This window comes from Stigmatopora nigra, chromosome 6, assembly GCF_051989575.1.
Source record: "Stigmatopora nigra isolate UIUO_SnigA chromosome 6, RoL_Snig_1.1, whole genome shotgun sequence".
NCBI lineage: Eukaryota > Metazoa > Chordata > Actinopteri > Syngnathiformes > Syngnathidae > Stigmatopora > Stigmatopora nigra.
In genome coordinates this window covers 14,237,071-14,261,464 of record NC_135513.1, presented here as the reverse complement: position 1 = coordinate 14,261,464, position 24,394 = coordinate 14,237,071, and the positions used below count along the sequence as shown (strand labels likewise).

General features: G+C 35.3%; 1 protein-coding gene across 1 annotated transcript in view; it reads right to left on the bottom strand.

The window, feature by feature from the left end:
- Window positions 1-10,390, bottom strand: part of LOC144198232 (uncharacterized) — a 28,582-nt gene extending 18,192 nt beyond the window's left edge. The window contains exons 1-4 of the mRNA XM_077719143.1: window positions 10,359-10,390; window positions 9,797-9,854; window positions 8,630-8,751; window positions 2,688-2,804 (exon numbers count right to left, since the gene is read on the bottom strand). Of these exons, the coding sequence (XP_077575269.1) occupies window positions 2,688-2,804; window positions 8,630-8,751; window positions 9,797-9,854; window positions 10,359-10,390 (329 nt within the window). The remainder of the gene's footprint in view (window positions 1-2,687; window positions 2,805-8,629; window positions 8,752-9,796; window positions 9,855-10,358) is intronic.
- Between the last annotated feature and the right edge of the window lie 14,004 nt (window positions 10,391-24,394).

Sequence of the window (24,394 nt, the reverse complement as noted above, 5' to 3'; positions counted from 1 at the left end):
ATGGAGGGCACCCAAGTACTTGGACATGACCGAAGAATTCCACCAAAAACAAGAGAAAACCTGATTGTAATTAAAAAAAATAAAAATCTGTATTGGAAAGTCCATAGCCAACAATTCTAACAGAACATTCTTCACTACCTACAGAAAATGACTAATACAACTATAAAATAGAGTACACCCTAGTACTTGAACCTGACCAAAGCATCCCACCGAATACTCAGACCAAAAAACAAGAGCCCGATCCTGAAAACCTGATTGTAAGTTTCAAAAAAAATGTATTGAAACGTCCATAGCCAAAAATTCTTACAGAACATTCTTCACTACCTACAAAAAATGACTAATACAACTATACTATGAAGTAAACCCTAGTACTTGGACCTGTCCAAAGCATCCCACCAAATACTCAAACCAAAAAACAAGAGCCCGATCCTTAAAACCTGATTGAAACTTAAAAAAAAAAAATCTGGAACATCCCTAGCTAACAATTCTAACAGAACATTCTTCACTCCAGAAAATGACTAACAACTATACAATGAAGTACACCCCAGTACTCGAACCTGCCCAAAACATCCCACCAAAAACTACCCACCTAAAAAAAACAAAAAAGTTTTTGTCAATCAAACCCAAGTGATCTAAACCTACCAGATAATCTGCAAAAAATAATCTTAGCTAATGTGGTAGTCCACAACAAGGGAGATCTACACTAAAACCCCATCACAACAAGAGTTTTTCCCTTACGGGTTGCTTTCAAGGACCCTCCATGTAGTCTGTTTACCACCCCCCCCCATTTCCCAGTGACCATCCGGCGCAATGCTCAGTTCCAGGCAGACAAGCCCGGCCGATGGACATCCCATAACAGGCAACATCGGCGGCACTTGGGCTACTAGCCTGTAATTAACTCAGACAGCTCAGGCTTGGAAAGAGGCAGCCGGGCTATATCGTAATGAGCTCAGCTGGGATTAGGAGGACAGGGCAAGGGGGGGGGGGGGGGGGGGGGGGATTGGGGGGGAAGGGGATGGGGGTACAAGCCAATTCTGGCCTCAAACTATACAACACGGCGGGCCAGGGGGCGCCGAAGACGAGGCGGAAAAAGCAAAGATGCTTGAGAGAGGTGAGGGAAGGTGAAGGATGGGGGAGATGGGAGGAGATGGGAGGAGTCAGGAATCTGGCTAAGGGCGTCGGAGAGGGTCACCAAATAAGACAATGGAGGCAAGGAGAAACGACAGGGCGCCGGATTTACGGGGAATGGTGGATTTTGAGGGTGATGGAGATGTATTGGGGAAAGGATGTTTTGAGGGTTGTTCAGTTTTGGTATTTGGATTGAGATAAGAGACTGGAATGTTTGAACTGAGTTTTTGTTTTAAAATTGGGGGCGGTAAAGTGAATGTAAATAAGCAAAAAAACAGGCAAGTTTTTTGTTTTATGTTACATTTTATGTTAAATATAAACTTGTATAACTTTCTCATGGTTTACTTTTTTAAAATAACAGATATCAGGACTCTAAACTTTCATTAGCACGGCATAAAATCCCTTCTGTGTAATAACTGGGTCGGACTATTTTAGATATAATATTTAGATTTTTTATTTTTTTTATAAATGGATTAAATGAACTGGATTAAAAGCCCTGAATATTCCGTTTTTTATAGATGTAAAACAATGTTTATTTTAGCTTTTTTTAAATATATTTTTAGATTTTACTAAATGATTTTTTTAACTAAAAAACAGTAAAAAATGATTAAAAAATGACAATTATTGATTTAAAAAGGGGAAAAATCAGGAAAGTAATATACATCTATACTATCCAGTATATATAAGTATTTTTAGATTTTACAAAATGATTTTTGAACTAAAAACTGAAAAAAATGATTAAAAAAATGACAATTATTGATTTAAAAGGGGAAAAATCAGGAAATTTAATATAAATCTATACTCTTCATTTTAATTTGATCCTAAAACAGATAGGCAGCACTCATGATTTACTTTCCCGGGCCACAAAAAATTCTGCGGCGGGCCATATTTGGCCCCCGGGCCGCCACTTTGACACCAGAGTCTTAAATTGTGCTATATTTTAGAATTTACCTTTCCAGGACATGACATTTTATATTTTTTTATCATCTATGTGGAGTATAACCACCAATTTTGTCATATACAGCTGTTTATGATGAAAGTAAAGACTTTTTATGTATTTTTATTTTTCTGTAGAGAGTAAAAAAATATAAAATTTCAAAAATAAATCCTTATTAAATGATTACAAGTACTAAATTTCATTTAAATCCACCCAAAAATGACAAAAAATTAATTTTTTGTAACCGTCCTTCCAACTAAGAACAAAGAGTGCGAGAACTTGAGACCTCCCTCCAGGCGGTCTCGAAAAATAATGTCGAATTTCACAAGCGCTATCATCTGATTCTCATCGGATTAAGCAAACTACAGGCGGGTAAAAAACACCCTCGGTGAGATTGCGTCTTTTGTATCCGCTAGTGCTTTCATGTGTGAAGATTTGGGTGGCCAATTTTACAAATGAGGAGCGTCTAATCATCTTACTCTGACCCCCGCTGTTGGGTAATGATGTGACGGATTGAGGGGGTGCCGTGAAGTCAGTCGGGAAGGTCATCGTCAATAGAAAACAATTCAAATGCGAGTGTCCGTATTAATGTAAATAAAATGATGTTTTTGGAGTCACTTACTTTTCTAAGGCGAGTTTCCGGGTGAGATTTTTGAAGTAGGCGAGTTCGTTCCACACGGCGTCGCTGTCCTCTTGTCGTAATTGCCAGGGTTCGGCACGAGGCGTCTTTCCAGGTGGCCTGAAGTAGAAAAAATGTGGGTTTTTATACATTTTTCTCGCATAAAAAGCCGGCTCGGGTGTAAAAACTGATTTAAAAAATGCTTTTAACACAAAAATTAGGGGTTTAAAGAATTTAAAGTATTGATTTAAAGGGGAGGAAACTAGGAAAAACCTGGGTTTTTACACAATAGTGTATTTTCTGGCCTATAAGCCGCCCTGGGTATAAAAACTGATTTAAAAAAATGCTTTTAACCAAAAAATTTGGGATTTCAATAATTGCAAGTATTGATTTAAAGGGTTAGAAAATGGGAAAAAAATGGGTTTTTACAGTATAGCATATTTCTCGCATATAAGCCGCCCTGGGTATAAAAACTGATTAAAAAATGCCTTAAAGACAAAAATTAGGGATTTAAACAATTGTAAGTATTGATTTAAAGGGGAGGAAACTAGGATAAACCTGGGTTTTTACATATTAGCATATTTTCTCGCATATAAGCCTCATGTGTATAAAAAATATTTTAAAAAATGGTTTTAAGCCAAAAATTAGGGATTTAAACAATTGCAAGTATTGATTCAAAGGGGAGGAAAATAGGAAAAACCCAAGTTTTTACATTCTAGTGTTTTTTCTCGCATATAAGCCGCACCTGTGTAAAAAAAGTGATTAAAAATATTTTTAACCAAAAAATTAGGGATTTAAACAATTGCAAGGATTGATTTAAATGAGAAAGACAATAGGAGAAACAGATTTTTACACAAAACTGCATTTTCTCGCATATAAGTCGCCCCTGTATATAAAAAATAGATTTAAAAAAGTGCTTTTAACTCAAAAATAAGGAATTAAAAAATTAGAATTCATTTAAAAGGAAGAAAAACAGGAAATATTCCCTCTAAATCTACAAAAACAAAGTCAAAACTCATGACTAACTTCCTCAGGCCACAAAAAAAACTATGCCGGTCCAGATTTGGCCCCCGAGCCTTCCCTTTAACTGCATTGACCAACTGTCACAATTCATTTGTTACATTACAGCTTCCAAAACACACAAAAAAATCTCCAAAACGCGGGTGTTGCACTTTTTGGTCAGTACCGCAATGCTACCTTCTGGCGTTGGGATAACGAGGCTCTCCGTCGCCCTCTGTATTCGTTATCCGGCGCTATTCAAATGAGCGGCCTTGACTTTTAGTGGCAAATGATATACGAAGCCACCTAGGCGTGTTTGTTAAAGCCCAGGGCGCCATCTTGTGCGGCCACGCAACAGGGGGGGGTGCAATCCCAGAGCGATTTGAAAATGGAAATACATACGCAAACAAGGGCCTTCAAATGTCTACAGCTTGCTTATAAATACTTAATGACACTGTGTTTTGTTTTCATCAACTCAACTCTAACACACACACACACATATGCAGTACTCCGATAAGTATTTGCCAAGGTATTCAATTCCAATTAGCCTTGAATTTGCAAAATAACGCAATATTTAGGGGGCATATACATATTTTTAAGTACTTTATATCCTTAAAATTGCTTGAAAAATTACCTGGAGCCAAAAATAGCCTTTTTTTAAAATATATATTTGTTCCAGGTGGGAAATAATAGATGAAAAATAGTCTCAGGCATATAAATTGCTACTTTTAATTTGTTAACTTTTCCATAGATCACACACAACAAAAGGAAGTATTGTGAGCAGTACAAGTTTTTGAATTTCAGTGATGGAAGTCAAAATACATTTTGTTAAGCGTTTTATCTGTTTATCTTTTCATTTTTATGAATAAAATGACCAATATCGGCCATATTGTCTTGCGTTATGGCGTTTTTGTGCATGTCAAGTCTAATTTATGCGCATATAAGCCGTACTTTCGATTTTTTTAGCAACAAATACTGTATACAAGAAAATACTGTACTAATTTAAAGCACTTTATATCCTTAAAATTGCCTGAAAAAATAACTCAGAGTCAAAAGTAGCCTTTTAAAAAAATATATATATATTTATGCGCATATAAGCCGTACCTTCCATTTTTTAGCGACAAATACTGTATAGAAGAAAATACTGTACTAATTTAAAGCACTTAATATTCCTAAAATTGCCTGAAAAATAACCAAGTGCCAAATACACTTTTTTTTAAAGATATATTTGTTACAGGTGGGAAATAATAAATTAAAACAGTCTCCAGCCTATAAATTGTTACTTTTAATTTGTTAACTTTTCCATAGATGACTCCATATTTGTAGTTTCTTTAGGGAGTACAAATGTGTAAATTTGAAAGGCAAAGAAAAATCGCACTTCTTCCCCTTCAAATTGACTTAAAAGCTTTTAATTTTACAATTTCTCTCATGTCAAGTCTAATTTATTCGCATATAAGCCATACCTTCGATCTTTTAGCAATAAATACAAGTGTGTGAGAAAATACTCTACTTTATAACCCTAAAATTGCCTGAAAAATAGATTTTTTTTTCAAATATATTTGTTCCAAGTGAGAAATAATAAAGGAAAAACAGTATACAACCTATACATTGCTACTTTTAGCCTGTTAATTTGTCCATAGATCGACCCCAGTCAAAATATAATTTCTCTCATATAAGCCACCCTTGCATTTAATTCGCTTAAAAATTCCCTTCAAATTGACTTAAAATCTTTCAATTTCTCTCATGTCAAGTCTAATTTATGCGCATATAAGCCTTACCTTCGAATTTTTAGCAATAAATACAAGTATCCGTGAAAATACTGTACTTTATATCCCTAAAATTGCCTAAAACAATAACCAAGAACCAAAAATATCCTTTTTGTCCAGAAATAGTTGTTCCAGGTGGGAAATAATACATCAAAAACAGTATAAAACCCTCTAAATTGCTACTTTTAACCTGCTAATTTGTCCATAGATCGACCCCAATCAAAACAGACTAGCGAGTTCCAACCTTTGACATTCATTTGCATATCATATCAGTCCACTAATGTCCAATAATCTTACCCTGTGGTCACTTTGAACCGCACCCCCTCAAAAAAACCTTCCTAAGAATTCCCCGAGTATGATATTTGTATGCCTTTTTTTAAAAGAAAGGTGAACGTTGCTTTATTAAGTCACAGTAAAGCTTTATACATTTTAATTTGTTTGGAGTGCTCCTAAAAGCTGTTGAACATCCAACGGACGAAGCCATGAGAGAGCGATCGTCTTCAGGCCTGACTGCCCCCCCCCCATACCCCCCCCCCCCCCCAACGGTATCCTAGTTTCCATTATTAAGCAGGGGGAAAACGGCGAGAACTTTTCCACGCCGTTGCGGCTAATTGCTCTGATTCAGGGGGAATCTGTTTATGGGCGCAGCTTTGATCAGAGTACGGATGCTTTAATAACCTTTAATTTTATTTGCGCAACACCCCCCCCCCCCCCCCATCTCACCCAGTATGATTAAAAAACTTTTTACCATCTTCAATATAAACAGGAAGTCGGATTTTGCCTGGCTCTCGATCGTGCCGTTTTGTAGTAAAAAAATATATAAATGTATATGAATATTAGCGAGATTGATGGATGGTGTGCTTTCTGAATTCTGATTAGAACCGGTTTCAGGAAGGTTTGGTAAAGGTTGGTCGACTGGGTGAAGGATTTTAGCGAGATTTTGTATGGCTATTGGGATTTTGTACTATAGTTAATGTTGATTTGTAGGATATTTTCAGTCTGTTTAGTTCTGTAATGGATTGATTTTGGCATAAAAATGTTTTTTTTAAAAATCATCGCATGTGGTATTTCTGACATAATTGCGCCATTTAAATTCTAATGACAGAACCGATTTCAGAAAGGTTTGGCGGTGATTGGTCAAGACTTTAACAACGGGCGAAGGATTTTAGCGAGATTTTAGCGAGATTTTAGCAAATGATTTCAGAGAGATTTTAGCAAGATTTTAGCGAATGATTTTAGAGAGATTTTAGCAAATGAGTTTAGCGAGATTTTAGCAAGATTTTAGAGAGATTTTAGCGAGATTTTAGCAAGATTTTAGCGAGATTTTAGCAAGATTTTAGCAAGATTTTAGTGAATGATTTTAGAGAGATTTTAGCAAGATTTTAGAGAGATCTTAGCGAGATTTTTGAGAGATTTTAGCGAGATTTTAGTGAGCTTTTAGCGAGATTTTAGCGAGATTTTAGCAAGATTTTAGCAAGATTTTAGCGATATTATAGTAATGATTTTAGCGAATTATTTCAGCAAGATTTTAGCGAGATTTTAGCAAGATATTAGCGAATGATTTTAGCGAGATTTTAGCAAGATTTTAGAGACATCTTAGCGGGATTTTTGAGAGATTTTAGCGAGATTTTAGTGAGCTTTTAGCGAGATTTTAGCGAATGATTTTAGCGAGATTTTAGCAAGATTTTAGCAAGATTTTGTCGAAGAGATTTTCTCCAATAGATAGCATTGATTTGCATCAAATTTTCAGTCTGTTCAATTCCGTAACATATCGGACGTCCATCAACGATAAATTCTTCGCCTTCGCCCTCTGATGGCGTTTGCCTTTTTTTCAGTCCTAACCACAGCGAGCTGTCGTGAGCGAAAACTCGCCCTTGGCCGCACTTTCTCACGGGCTCGCATTGCACCGCTGTTGTCTTTAATTAACCCGGAGAGAAAACATCTGACGAGGGTCCGCGCTGGGCGCCCGTTTGAATCCGCCACCCGTGTGCACTCACACATGCATTTTTAAACAGCTTCGCCGAATGAACGGAGATAACAATAGCCGCTTATTAATGATATTTTGACACTTTGTTAAAGGGGAAAGAAGAAAAAAAATCATGTGGTTATTGGCGAAAAGAGCGAAGATAGCAGGAAGTGGCCTGGCGTTTTTTTTTTTTTTTTTTCTGATCCGCAACGCACCTTCCACCCTGCAGGACTAAAACACCTCCATCCTTTGGTTCTCACGTTCTAATGAGTGTGATTTTGGCGAGAAATGTCTTAAAAACGACTTGACTTTAAATTGCTGTAAATTGTGGAGAGAAAAAAAATGGCGATTTGGATGAATGTATGCCTATAAAGTGGACTTTAGTTTTGACAAACTTTAATTGTGGTAGAGTGAGTGGTTGGTTAACAGTAAGGGTGAAGTATTAAGGGATGGGTGTCAAAGTGGAGGTTCGCGGGCCAAATTTGGCCCGGTGTATCATTTTTTGTGGTCCGGGAAAGTGAATTATGAGTGCAGAATTTCTGTTTTAGGATCAAATTAGAATAAAGAGTAGAGATGCATATTAAATATCTTGATTTTTCTCCTTTTAAATCAATAATTGTCATTTTTAATCCATTTTTTCTGTTTTTTTTAGTTCAAAAATCATTTTGTAAAATCCCAAAAATATATATATGTATAAAAAGCTAAAATAAACATTGTTTTAGAGTATAGATGTATATTAAATCCCCTGATTTCCCCTTTTTAAATCAATATTTGTCATTTTTTAAATCCATTTTTCCTGGGTTTTTAGTTTAAAAATTATGTTGTAAAATCAAAAAATATATTTAAAAAAAAAAGCTAAAATAAACATTGTTTTAGAGTATAAATGTATATTAAATTTCCTGATTTTCCCCCTTTTAAATCAACAACTGTATTTTTAATCCATTTTTTCTGTGTTTTTAATTCAAAAATCATTTTGTAAAATTTAAAAAATTATTAAAAAAAAGCTTAAATAAATATTGTTTTAGATCAATAAAAAACGGAATATTCAGGGCTTTTAATCCAGTTCTTTAAATCTAAATATTATATCTATATCTAATTATTCATTATTTGGCTTTGGTATGCTACTCTACTTTATACAGCTAATTTATTTAGTTGTCGTTTAATACAAATACATAGTACGAGTTGATCAAAATAAAAAAAAACATTATACGTACATTCCATTGTCTTTCTTGGCTGCTTTGAGCTGGTTTTTGACTGCTTTGTAGTTTTTCTGAACCAATAAAAGGCGTTGGCGTCTTCGGTCGTGAGCACTCCTCAGTTCTTCATTTTCTTCAATCTGCAAAGAGCAACAGTTTATTAAAATTAAATAAACATTGAGATGTGGCATTAACCCAATGTATGGCAGGCTCAAAAAAGCAAAAATCAATAATATATATAAAATGTAATATATCCGGTATATAAAACGGCAAAATATGGTACTTTATTTCATTAGTAGAAAAATATATCAATTTAAAATCAATTATTCTCATTAAATAATTACAACTGCCAAATTTCAAGCAAAAATAATTTAATATACTATATATATGTATATTAAATGGCAAAATACGGTACTTTATTTTATCAGTAGAAAATATATCAATTTAAAATGAATTATCCTCATTAAATAATTACAACTACCAAATATCCAGCAAAAATAATTTAATATACTATATATATGTATATATATATATATATATATATTTAAAACAGCAAAATATGGTACTTTATTTTTATCAGTAGTTTATCCTTTATACTTTATCAGTGGAAATATGTCAATTTAAAATCAATTATCTCATTAAATAATTATCACTGCCAAATTTCAAGCAAAAATAATTTAAAATACTATATATATATATATATATATATATATATATATATATATATATTTTTTTTTTTTATATATATATATAGTATTTTAAATTATTTTTGCTTGAAATTTGGCAGTGATAATTATTTAATGAGATAATTGAATATATATATATATATATATATATATATATATATATATATATATATATATATATATATATATATATATATATATATATATATATATATATATATATATATATATATATATATATATATATATATATATATATATATATATATATATATATATATATATATATATATATATATATATATATATATATATATATATATATGTTAATTAAACGGTAGCTCTCATCTACAGCTATTAAAACATGCAAAAAAATGGTCCTCTTAATAAAAAATGTCAAAAGAAGTAGAGATAAGACTAGGAAGGAGGAGATGGCGTATAGATATATTTTTTTCCTTCTCAGAAGAGGCCCTTGCCCGCCTCCTCCCATTTCCCTGACCTTAACAGCGAGAAAACACTTTTGGCGGACGGGGCTAGCAAGAGAGAGAGAAGAGCATCTGGCCCAAAACAGAGAAATTAGAAGAAGAAGAAAGAGAGAGCAAGAGAGAGAGAAAATGTCTAGCTTTCTGCTCGAGTGGCCAAGGCTTGGGAGAGTTGTCTTTCTGAAGGGAAGAAGCTTGTTTACTGCTGATATGACACGGCTGCCCTGCAGAGAGGGAAATGCCAACCCTCAGCCCTGTTATTATTAACAAGGACAAAGAGAACGAGGGAGGTAGAGAGCGAGAGAGCCAGAGAGCGAGAGAGCCAGCCAGCTCTCAAACGGCTCACGCTTCGGACGGCGGACGGAAAAAAAAAAACGCCAATGACAAGTATGGATTTTTTCCCCCTAGCGTCCATGATTCACAGAGGACATCTACGAGACATCCTCTGCCCCTTCAAGCAGGCCGCAACCTCTCAAAACAAGGCGCTAATGAAAGGGTGCGGGGGTTAGGACAGTTCTACTAACTGGTGGTGGTTGGGGGGGCGGTGGGGGGCGGAGCTAGTGGTAGGGTATTAGATACATCATGGATTCCGAGAGGGTTTCTTCCGGCATACTTCCCTTGAGGACGGTGATGTGGGGGTGGGGGGGGGGGGGGTCTTGGAGGGGGGGGGGGGGGGTGGATCGATATGTGGCCTGTGGTGTTGGGAGTTCTTGAGTTTGGAAATAATTATGTGGCAATGGAGGTGTTGTTAGGGGGGGGATTCGAAGGGGTTGGTAGGGTTGGGATGATTGGTAGATAGTGGATGTAAAAGGGGTGGAGTCATTAGTGGGGGGTGTGGTTTTGGTTGGATGGGGATTTTTTTTTTTAAAGTTGTCTATGATGTTTGTATGGAGAATTGGTATTGAATATGAATATACAGGTTCCGGGGCTAAAGTGGGTTGGTCGGAAAAGTTGGGATTGAGTTGGGATTTTTATTGGTTTGATGAATATTTAATTGTGGGAAGGGAATGTGTGCACAATTGTTGGCATGAATTTGATGTTTTAGGTGTCAAAGTGGAGGTCCGCGGGCCGAATGTGGACTGTCGCATCATTTTTTGTGTTCTGGGAAAGTCAATCATGAGTGCCAACTTTCTGTTTTAGGATCCAATTCAAATGAAAGGTATATATTTATATTAAATTTCATGATTTTCCCCCGTTTAAATTAATAATTGTCATTTTTTAATCATTTTTTCTGTGTTTTTAGTTCAAAAATCATTTGGTGAAATCTAAAAATATTTTAAAAAAAGCTAAAATAAACATTGCTTCAGATCTATAAAAAAAACTGAATATTCAGGGCTTTTAATCCAGTTCTTTTAATCCATTTATACAAGAAAAATCAAAATATTATATCTAAAATGGTCATGTGAAATCAAGTTGACGTTAAAGCACCCCGCGAACCAACCCGAGTATCCCCCCCTTCTCTTAATACCTCAACTAATAATCTACCAAAAATTTTCTTTTCAACCTCACTCCTCAAAACCAAAACAAAAAACACACGTCCATTGACATCAATAAAAAACCAAAACAATAGCCCTAAAAATACCCTAACAACAACATTACTACCATTAAAAACAGCTTTAGCTTCCAATCCCTTAAACAAAATAGTCTACAATTGACAACAATACAACTGTGTTTAAACCCAAGTCAACAAACAAGACTTTTTATTCTATCAAAACACATAAAAACGCATCCAATCCAGTTGAACTAAAACAAACAAACAGCCAAAGACTAACATACCCCATCCACACATCCACTCCAAGCCCTAATAAACGTAGTCAGGCCTACATTTGACTTGTCAGTTGCGCATTCCTCGGACCAAACGCTCCTCAAGCGGCAGATACGTAAATGGCACCATTAACCAAGACAGTCAAGCGTGTCGTCTGAATCCATGGCGAGCCAGCCAGCCAGCCAGCCAGCCAGCATGGCCGTCGGTCGGCCACTGATATTAAGTCAGACACTTCAGATCTGACAAGAAAATGATGCCTAATACATTCCCGGGACTGTGTTCTAAAGGGAGGTGACCTCTGCTTAATCACTTGCTGGCCGGTCAAGCCAAAAGACGGGTAAAAAGGATAAAGAGAGGTGAAGCGGAGGGAGGAACGCTCCGGGGTGTGTCTCGGGTTAACTAAGGAAGGGGAAACTCACTTTAACAAGATTAATTGCCCTGAAATGAGACAAACTGCCGAATAAAAACATTAAAAACAATATATATATGCTTTAAAAGACTGTGAATTGGTTTGTTCTTTTAGGAACAACGATGGTTAGCTTCATTGTGAATTTTATGAGGGGTAAGAGATGCAGTACCGCACAATGGCCAGTAGGTGGAAGCTATGTTTTCGTTTTTTTTCCGGCGAATTATTAAAAAGGGGGATTTTTTTGGTTTTTTTTTTGTATTTTTTTCAACAATGGTCAGTTTCATTGTGAATTTTATGATGGGTAAGAGATGCAGTACCGCAAAATGGCCAGTAGGTGAAAGCTATGTTTACGTTGATTTTTTTTTGGAGGTGGAAGCTATATTTACGTTGATTTTTTTTGTATTTTTTTAACAATGGTCTATCTTCATTATGAATTTTATGATGTGCAAGAGATGCACTACCGCACAATGGCCAGTAGGTGGAAGTTATGTTTACGTTGTTTTACAGTGAATCATTAAAAAGGAGGATTTTTTTGGGGGGATTTTTTTAAACAATGGTCTGCTTTATTGTGACTTTTATGATGGGCTAGAGATGCACTACTACACAATCGCCAGTAGGTGGAAGCTTTGTTTACGTTGTTTTTTAGCAAATTACTAAAAAGTGGGATTTTTTTGTATATTTTTTTGTACATATATATTTTTTAAGATTATCTTGCTTTTTAAAAAAATTAAAATTGGTTTTAAGTAAGTAGGGTTTAATAAAAAGTCAAATCAAAAACCTTTATTGCTATTACGGCGCATAACAAAATGAGTGGTGCTACTCCACCAAGTGCGTTTTCCAGTAAAAACATAAATAAGTAATATTAAAACATAAAAAGTCATATATGGGCAAGGTAGATTCTAAAATATTGCAAAATCTAAGATACTTCAGACTAAAATTATTGGTTTCATTGTAAGTAGAGTTCTAACTTTTATACAGAATTGATACTCGGTATGATATTTTGGTGAATGTTTGCTTGGAATAAAATAAATTGACCTTCATTTGCTCCCATTTTTTTGAAAAATATACTACAGTGGTATTTGGAGGTCAGAGAGGAATGGCAATTTAATTTTTTTGAGATAGCGACAGTAACAGTGTAGATTCCTACCTTGCAGTGGCTGATAGCTGTAATCCAACAACGTGAAATTGGGCCACAGTTTAAGCGACTATAAAACACTCCGATCAAGTCAAAGTCACTTTTTGAAAATAGTCAATGATGCAATATTCTTCAAAAACTTTGACTATGAATTTTTATAATGTTACCATTTCGATAAATGCCTTAAATAGAGTTGAATATAACTGTGTGGGTGGCAGGATGGATATGTTAACATACTACTTAAATCAAAGAAGTCAATGTAAAGTGTTTTTTTTAATTATTTTTTTTAAATGTACTTAATTGTAGTGGTGTGGGTGAAAAGGTTAATGCCATTTCTGAGTGAATGTGAAAAAAGCCGGAGGGATTTTGACCAAAAAAAGAATAAATGATCAGAAGTATGTTAATGTTAGCATTGACTTTTGAAAGGCAAATATTCCTTATGGCTTTTTTGGCTGTTTTCCAATCATTTATGATTGAATGTTTTTTTAAATGTTAACCTTTTTTAGAGCCGCTTTAATCAATAAAAAAAATAATAATCCGAGCAAAACAATGTTAACATTTAGTAAACTAATGTGGCCTATGCTACATTTCACGAAATTCATATAAAATAATGGCAATAAAACATGATAACTTTAAAATTAAACGTGGGCCGGACCATTTTAGATAAAATATTAAGATTTTTTTTTTATAAATGGATTAAAAGAAATGGATTAAAAGCCCCGAATATTCAGTTTTTTATAGATCTAAAACAATGTCTATTTGAGATTTTTTAAAATATATTTTTAGATTTTACAAAAGGATTTTTGAGCTAAAAACACAGAAAAAATGATTAAAAAATGACAATTATTGATTTAAAATGGGGAAAATCAGGAAATTTAATATACATCTATACTCTTCATTTTAATTTGATCCTAAAACAGAAAGTCAGCACTCATGATTTACTTTTCCGGACCACATAAAATGATGCCGCGGCCCATATTTGGCCCCCGTGCCACCACTTTGACACATGTGGTCTAAATAGATTGGACGTCAATGAGCTAATGAGGCAAATAAGCACTGCTAATGAGTTCAAATACAAAAAAATGTTGTTAACTTGACTATTGACATCCAATATCTTTACCACGAGGTCCATTTTCAACCAAAAACTCCCATTTTCCACCAACCTTACCTTCAATTGAAGCAAATCTTGTAAATCTGAAATCCTTCCCGGTTCTCCTTTCTGTCCAGGGGACAAGGACCGGGATCTTTGTACTGATGCACCCTGGGAAACAACAAAAAAACAACAACAAGTCGTTGAAGTCTAGTACATAATCACAAAACAATTAAAATCCATGACACGAATATACCGCGTCAATACCCACAATAAAAAAAATGGAATAATCCCACTCCCACTTCACCTTGACAAAAAAAAACCTTTGGTACACACAGATGCTTGTAAAAAAAAATAAAAACAAAAAACATACTACCAAAGGAATAAAGCAGAAGGTTCACTAAGCTGAAGGGAGAAAGTTCAAGTCGAGTGTGTGGATATGTTAACGTGTATTTGTGTGTATTTGTGTGTATTTGTGTGTATTTAAGTACGTGAAAGACAACGGCAAAGGTTTTTCTCAGCGACTGGCTAATGAGTATGTTCATTTCCATTTACATTGTTTCTTTGACAATAATGATGTCCCATTAGGGGAGACTAAAGGGGCTACAGATTCCAGAATGTGCTAGGCTTCATTACAAGAGGTGGGCAGGGAGGTCGCTCTAATTGCTCTACCAGGGGCCTCCAGGTTACACTTGATAGGACAACCGATTAGCGCGTGAGCTAGGCACGTTGCCGCTTTTTTTTTGCTATGCTACGCTAGACCGACATCAAAATAGCACTGTGGAGAAAAAAAAAAAAACAATATATGTATAAATAAATACCGTATTTTCACGACTATAAGGCGCACTTAAAAGTCTTACATTTTCTCCAAAATAGACAGTGCGCCTTATAATCCAGTGCGCCTTATATATGGAAAAAACTGAAAACCAAAAACGAAAAACCACCACTGTCGGATATTAAAAAAACACAAACGCCTGAACTGAAAGAATACTGTTAAATATGCAGATGCCATCTTAGTTTACAAAATCTTCCCCTCCCCAACTGCAAGATTTTATACAAAAAAATCCAAAACATCAACAATGGCTGGCTCTATAGGTGACTGTGTAGTAGTGAGTGCTTCATACCTGGAAGTCAATAGCAATTACCAGCGTATTTTCACCACTATAAGGCGCACTTAAAAGTCTTATATTTTCTCCAAAATAGACAGTGCGCCCTATATATGGAAAAAAACAGAAAACGAAAAACCACCACTGTCGGATATTAAAAAAACACAAACGCCTGAACTGAATACTCAATACTTTTAAATATGCAGATGCCATCTTAGTTTACAAAATCTTCCATCATATAGCTCCTCCCCCACTGCAAGATTTTATACAAAAAAAATCCAAAACATCAAAAATGGCTGGCTCTAGAGGTGACTGTATAGTGAGTGAGTGCTTCATACCTGGAAGTCAATACAAAATTACCGTATTTTCACCACTATAAGGCGCACTTAAGTCTTAAATTTTCTCCGAAATAGACAGTGCGCCTTATAATCCAGTGCGCCTTATATATGGAAAAAACTGAAAACCAAAAACGAAAAACGACCACTGTCGGATATTAAAAAAACACAAACGCCTGAATGGGGACAATACAGTTAAATATGCAGATGCCATCTTAGTTTACAACATCTTCCATTATATAGCTCCTCCCCCACCGCAAGATTTTATACCAAAAAAATCCAAAACATCAACAATGGCTGGCTCTAGAGGTGACTGTAAAGTAGTGAGTGAGTGCTTCATACCTGGAAGTCAATCGCAATTACCGTATTTTCACCACTATAAGGCGCACTTAAAAGTCTTACATTTTCTCCAAAATAGACAGTGCGCCTTATAATCCAGTGCGCCTTATATATAGAAAAAATGTCATTCATTGAGGGTGCGCCTTATAATGCGGTGCGCCTTATAGTCGTGAAAATACGGTATTTGTGCCAGAACAGTGTTGTGATTTCATTATTTTATTAGTACACATAGTAGTACATGTTCCTTACAGTAATACACCACTAATTTGAAATACAACCCTTTACCCTCACCATCAAAAAATGATATTTACTGCATATTCACCTATAGCATCCCCCCCCAATAGAACCCTTCACCCCCATATTTCCTGTCAGGCGGCGGCAGGTGGTTCATGGGCCTTCACAAATGGCGCGTGTACAAAGAGCTTAGGTGCCGGCACCCCTTGAAAATGTGCGCGGCGGCGTCAGATCAAAGGCGGGAAGCGACAAGAAGTCAGCGGTGTGTTGAGAGTCATGTGATTCATTAGACGCTTCCTGGGCCAAGTTTTTTGGCCTTAACATACACACCCGCACACACCCGCACACACCCACACACACACCCACATAGTGTGTGATCAGGGTTGGCGTGTGCTAGCGGTTTCACGCATGCCTTGGGCCCAGGCACTAGCTGATTTACCGCTTCAGCGGGACATTATGAAAAGCGAGACATGCTTTTGATCTTCTGGACGTTCCTAGTCTTTAAGTTTGGCAGCTTTCTAGAAGGCCTCACTCAACTAAAGCTGGCCTGAAGAGACGTTGTTTGATTTCTACGACTGTCCTCATTAAAGCTACAGCGGGAGGGAGAACAGGCCTCTGTTCTTCTTCTTCTTTAAACATGTAATGCAATTATTTGGCATGGAATACTTTGATAGTATTGATGTCATTCATTCAGTTTGCCTCGGGATATGATTGGACATGATAGGACGATTTTGTTATTGTTGTTTTTGGTTAATTAGAAATTATGTTGTTGATTTTGATTGTGGTATGGAATATTTTAATAGTATTGATGTCATTCACTTTGCCTTGGGATAAGATTGGACATGATGGGATGATTTTGTTGTTGTTTTTTGCTTAATTAGAAATTATGTTGTTGATTTTGATTGTGGTTGGTTTCATTGTACAGTGTTCCCTCGGTTATCGCGGTTAATGGGGACTAGGACTACCCGCGATAAGTGAATTTCCGTGAAGTAGGGATTCTCCTTCAAAAATGCTTAATTTGAATTTAATTCAAAAAAAAATTTTTTTAAACATTTTTTTTTTGTTTAATTTTTTTTTATTTATTTTTTTTACATTTTTTACCCGCCTGTATACAGTACACCATATAGAATACAGGTAGAGAGAGTGAAATTCATGTTATAACAAAAAAAACTGTAAAATATGTTGTTTCAATGTAATATTTGTATTTATTTTTTCTTCCAAAAAAATTCCGCAAAGCTCTGAGTCCGCAGTAGCTGAACCGCGAATTAGCGAGGGAATACTGTACATTGTTGATTGTTAATTTTTGAAGGAAATAGATGTTATGATAGTTGGTAATCGATGGAAGTTTTGAATGATTTATGAAAATGTTCTGCTTTATATCTTGTTTATGAAGATGGTTTTAGTAGATGTAAGGCTATGACATCGGCCACATGTGGCTCGCGAGCCGTAGTTTGCCCATTACTGCGTTACGTCAAAATGAATACAAAAATGACAGATTCAAAAATTGCTGATGTTGAATTTAAGTTGTAAAATTGGAACTTTGAACATTTGCCGACATCTTGACACCGTTTTTAAAAGCTTGTGACAAAAAGGCGTAAAATCTGGGAGAAAAAAACAACCACACCTGCTGCTTTCCACACTTAGCTCATCAAATTGAAGCGAAACAGAAAACCATGTCATCACCTTTTTACATCTTCACCGACAAGGTTGTGATAGTATTATCAAAAATATGGCATCTGGGCGCGACCTTATTAACTGCTGGGCTAATCAACTTTGAGCAAAAACATCACCATGTTTTTATTTGATTAAATTACCCTGTCAAAAAGGGGGCTCGGTCAAATTATCTAGGGTCTAATTTAATGGACGCTCGCCATATTGGCTTATCTTCTACTATTATTTATCACTTTCACACTGTCAAGAATGTGGATTTTTTATTTATTTTTAACAGAGGCCTTAGTAAGCAATTTAGGAGTGTTTTTATAGTGCAAAAAAATCATAAAATGTGACTAGTTTTTAAAGAAAAATACATTGATTTTGCATTGGAAAACAGTTAGTTACTAAGTAGTATTTATTGCATATTTTTTGTCATTTTTGTTGTTTTTTGTACATATTTATTGCTAGAATGACTGTAATACAAGAATAAATAAATAAAATTTTAGAGGATTAATCAAGAAAAATGGAGATTAATCAACATGGACTGTCAATTTTTTCTCCTAATAATAATTTGGCTGAATATTAAAATGTATTTTGTGAATGTTTTTTGATAATTCTGTATTGTTTTATATGTAAATAAATAAAAAGAAGTAAACTAACAAAAATATTGCACCATATTAAAATAAAAAATGTGATTTGGACACCCATATTTAACTAAATAATGGTTTGAGGATAGCAATAATTGTAAAAAATATGTTCGTTTAAAATGGTTATCATTTTTCTTTAAATCAGAACTTTAAAAGAGACAAACTGCATTCAATTTGGGACTTTTAAATCAAAACAACAACAAAAAATTTCTTAATACATTCTTTTTCACTTGACTTTGTACTTTATACTTCTTACTTTAATAATGAGTGATAAGTATGTTAATACTTTAGTCCTTTTTTCTGTTTATATTTCATATGTACTATTAACGGATGCACTTTTTTATATGTATCATATCTTGTGCTGACCCCGCCCATCTGTCAATTTTTTAAAGTCAATGTGGCCCCCACCTGAGCCCAAATTTCCTTTGCACTGGTACAAATAAGTGTATTTATTCATTCTAAAAATACATTGCGCTCCTTATATTGACTTTCCGGTTCAAGTAGAGTTTAGATGTAAATACTACATAATGATGATGTCATCATTATGATAAAAAATAGATTTGGAGTAAGTAAAAAACAAGCAGGTGCTGAGAAAAAGACAGTAAACAGAAACGTGGGATGAGGATAAAAAGGAAGAAAAAAATAAAAAGCCAGTCTTGGTAATTACTGAACACGATTAGGTTCTTGGGGGAACTTGTCTGGCACTCGTGGGCCTCACTTGCCGAGGCTCGACCATATGGAGGGGGTGTGGAGGGTGTGTGGGGGGGCTCGCAATGACTCTCCCAGAAGCCCGTGACCCGTCTGTTGCCGAGCCCTTGAGCTGAATTCGGAATGAGACTTGCCAGGCCTAATGTTCTACATGTGCGCCATTTATGCCACAAAACAAATCTGATCACTGTTAATTACACTCTGGGATACGATGGGGGCGGGGTTATTGAGATGGGAGGAGTCAATAGAGATTTGGGGGGGGGGGGGGTTTATTGGGTAGATTCGAGACTTGATTTCAGGTGGGCCGGACCATTTTTTTTCATTTTTTATTTTTAAAAATGGATTAAAAGAACTGGATTTAAAGGCCTGAATATTCCGTTTTTTATAGATCTATAGCTTTAAAAAAATAATAATTTTAGACTTTACAAAAAGATTTTTGAACTAAAAAATGGATTAAAAAATGACAATTATTGTTTTATTGTATTATTATTATTAAACAGCTAAAAATTTGTGTAAAACCCCAATAAACCCCAAAATAAGTATAAAAAATACATATAAATTATGTACTGTAACACATATGATTCTAAAAACCTTCACCTGTCCAAAAAAAATGGTTTGGAGGCGGAGTCATAGCATTTAAAACAGGCCCCTCCCACCAGGCCAGGTTTAAATAGGACAGAATTCCAGTAAAACCCCAATAAACTCCAAAATAAGTATAAAAAATACATATTATATGCAAAATTATGTACTGTAACACAAATGATGCTAAAAACCTGCGCCTGTAAAAAAAACTCGGTTTGGAGGCGGGATCATAGCATTCAAAACAGGCCCCTCCCACCATGCAAGGTTTAAATAGGACAAAATTCCTGTAAAACCCCAATAAACCCCCAAATAAGTATAAAAAAATACATATTACATGCAAAATTATGTACCGTAACACAAATGATGCTAAAAACCTTCACCTGTCCAAAAAAATTGGTTTGGAGGCGGAGTCATAGCATTCAAAACAGGCCCCTCCCACCAGGCCAGGTTTGAATAGCTGAAAATTCTTGTAAAAACCCCCCAAAAAACAAAGTATAAAAAATACATATTATATGCAATATTATGTACTGTAACACAAATGATGCTAAAAACCTGCTTCTGTCAAAACAATTTATTTGGAGGCGGAGTCATAGCATTCAAAACAGGCCCCTCCCACCAGGCAAGGTTTAAATAGGACAAATACCTGTAAAACCCCAATAAACCCCAAAATAAATATAAAAAATACATATGAATTCCATTCTGTAGCACAAGAGATTCTAATGCTAACACGCTGAAAATATATATTTTAGGGGCGGGGTCATAGCTTTCAAAACAGGGGGGGTGCTCTACGAGGTGAAGGCCCCCCACCAGGCCAACAGTTACACTTGATATGCGAACGGGTGCTTCTTCAAAGAATAAGTGTGTGCATATATGCATGAGAATGTGTGATAACCACTGTGGAGAGGGACTTTATAGAAGGACAGTGAGAAAGAACCAAGTACAAGGTAAGCGGTGTAAGTACGTATATATTTACGTGTGTGTACATATATAGCCCTGAGTGAAGAAATAAGACCCACCCACCCACGCCGTCTGTTTGACCCCAGTGCGGATGTGCTTAAAGAAGCGCCATGACGCCGAGGCGGCAAATGGCCGTGCTTCGTTAATGAGCTGGGTTGTGCCAATAGGGTCGGGATTTTTGTCTAATGAGAGCGGTTGAGACGGTAAAATGAAGAAAATATATGCATTGGAGGAGTTTGTGTCATTAGAAAATGGTGTTTTTTGTTGATAAGGGTGTTTATTTAGGGAAAAAATGGTAGAGAAAAGGGATAAAATGATGGAGATGAGGAAAATCTACTGTAAAAATGGTGGAATCGGAAAAATTAAATGTAATGATATCAATGGAGAATTGTAGTGGAGAATGGTTGAGATTATCGTGTGATGAGTCGGAATACAAAGTTTAGTTGAATCCCGGAGGAATTTTACCTTGACATCAGATCTGCTATCTTTTAATTACGCTTCTAAATTGTACAAAAAGTGGTACCTTGAGATATGAGCTTAATTCGTCCAGGGACTGAGCTTGTATGTTGATTTTCTTGTAATTCAAATGAATGTTTCCCATTGAAATGAACTAAAAAACAGATTAATTAGTTTCAACCCTCTGAAAAAACACCCAAAACAGGATATTGGATTGGAAAAACATTTATATTTGTTCTAATTTGCCATCTATTAACAAAGTATCAAAAAACTAATGGTTTAATACTACTAAAATATGTTAAATAGTACTAAAATCAGACTTTTTGCAGGGCAACGCGCTCGTAACATGATGCAGCTCCGTCATTCACACTGACTAACGGGAAAAAATAAACATCCGTTTACGAATTTCAGCGTGGATTTCTTATTTTTATGAACTTATTTTGATTTTTTAAAAGAAAACCTCAGTGGATCAGTGACTCCAATGCCTCCTATAACCCAAAAAAGACAAAAAAACTTCTTTCCCTGTCATTGGCACTGCAACCGGAACATTTCCGTTTGACTCGTCAATGAACAAAAGAGCAGTACTTTTTGTAGTTTTGCGCCTGCCTAGCTAGCTGTCAGTCAGCAGCCCCGTGCAGTGATTAAAGAGCTACATTACAGTGTAATCCGTAGCCGTAGACCTCAGGCAGACTTTCTGGAAGCTTCAGCAGACTACATGAGTGATAATGTACTCATCCTGTGGGCAGTCATTCAACTACTGGATGCTATCCCATCAACCATTGCTTTATTTACTCTTAGAAACTTGTACTTATTGCTTGTAGTCTTCTTCAACACAAGTTGAGACCAGTGACATTTCCATTGTGGAAGTTTACTTGCAAGAAAACTTATTTTACTCACTAGCTGCCAATGACATTGCAGTTTTTAATCTAATCCCTCTAACACTAATTACCATTGGATTAATATGCGTTGTTATGTTTTCTCTTGTTTTGAAAATGGCCGTTTACCATCTGCTACACTCTTTTAGCCTCCCCATTATAATGTCTTTCTTCAAAAAGCATGTTTAATTTAAATGTAATCTACTCTTCGTCATATATACAGTGGTACCTTGACATAAGAGTGGTACCTCGACATAAGAGCAATTTGAGATACGAGTAACATTTCGGGCAAATATTTATCTTGAGATACGAGACAATTTTTGAGCAGACATTGTCTCTATGAGCACTGGGCGGAGCAGTGCATTTTTTTCCAGTGTTTTTTCCCTATTAGTCAGTGCAGAAGGGCGGAGCTTGTTAGCTAATACAAGAAGAGTACATACTACTTTTTGTTGGAATGTGGTTATGGGTTATCATATTGTGAGGATATTTGTGTGTATCATTTTCAGAATATTTTGAAGAGAATACAAACTCAAACAACAGTCGATAGGTTGCATCTGAAAATCAGGGTGGAGGCGGGGCCAATAGAGCCAAGAAATGTATTAAAATGTCAAACAAAATTAGAATTTAGTGTTAGGGTAAATTATACTTATTTTTGAGTGTGCCAACATCATAACCCAATTAACCCATTTAAATATGTTTATGTTATTTTACGAGCAATTTGCTGGACGTAATATATGTTCACTGGAAATTTTAAAACACTATATTAGTAAAAAAATGGTCCCTACCAATTGGCTCCTTTATCAAAAATCGGCTTTTTAGAAAAAAAACATACTGATTCTATGGATAACCACTCATCACTTATGTATAAAAATAAAAATTTTTTGGGGTATTCTCCAATTGCTATTGTTCAATATAGGAACGCTGTTCTAGAGATTATTTCACCGCACACTTGTCACAAAGTGAATAGCAATTTCAGTTGAAAAGATGTGATTAATTGCAGCTTGGAAGGTGTAAAAGGCCACGCCAGATTGCGTGGGCCAGTGTGATAGCTCGCTATCTTTGAACTGTCGCCTTCCGAGTGATGGACTGCCTTTTTCGGGTGATAACATTTTTTTTCTAAGTGTAGCAGATATAGGTGACAATTGGCAGCTAATGAAGTAATTGATGATTTTTCGGGGGAGAGTTATTATGAGAATTACGGTAATCTCGATGTTTAGATATAAACCCAAAATGCTAAGTGATTCCCCTGCACTATTTAACCATTTAACCCTGTTAATTCAGAAGGTCAATTTATGTATAAATGGATTATTTAGCTAGTAGTTAATTATATAGTTGTGTAGTCTTCCTGTCAGTAATTAAGTTGATTTAATTTTGGCGATTTTAAATACAGATAGATCGAATATAAGTGCTTTCATAGTTAATATTTTATGGTTGTTATCTGTCGTACCTGTTTTTTTGGTAGTAGTAGTAGTGCCACAAAAAAAGGCTATCAGGACCATTTTAGATTTTTTATAAATGGATTAAAAGAACTAGATTAAAAGCCCTGAATATTCAAGTTTTTGGTAGATCTAAAACAATGTTTATTTTAGCATTTTTTTAAATATATTTTTAGATTTTATAAAATGATCTTTTGAACTAAAAACACTGGAAAAATGGATTAAAAATGACAATTATTGATTTAAAAGGGAAAATGAGGAAATTTAATATAGATCTATACTCTTCATTTTAATTTGAAGGGCCAGATTTGGCCGCCGGGCCGCCACTTTGACACATATATAGAGATTAAAGATAAGATTATAAATTGGACTGGATTTTACAGTAAAATTACATTTGGATGAAAATGTCATGTAATACTTGATAAAAAAATATAATAATGACAGTAACAAACAATACACCAACTAGGCATGCAGTGAGTTAGCATAACATACTGTCTATTTATTAAATCATCTCATATGCGACACTACGCTTAACACTACTGCAGATATTATTTATTTATTGTTTATTTCTGGGCTCTTTTAAGACTTTAGAAAACCACCCGTCAAAGTTAAAGTCCAAAAAATCCCTTCTAGTTAACTCTTCTTATTTAAATCCTTATTTACCGAACACGTGTAACTTATGTTCCGTCTGTTTTGTTACTTAAACTTCTGTCTATTCCGACAAAAAAAAGCCAAGAAGTAAACACATCTTGCCATCCCAAAAGGCATCACACTCAACTGGGAAGACATTCTGTTTCTTTCCTACTCATTGACAGGTTGAACGTGCATTGGTACATGAACGGCATTGAATTAAAAAAAAACCCGCATATGAGTGTGTATTTGGGCACG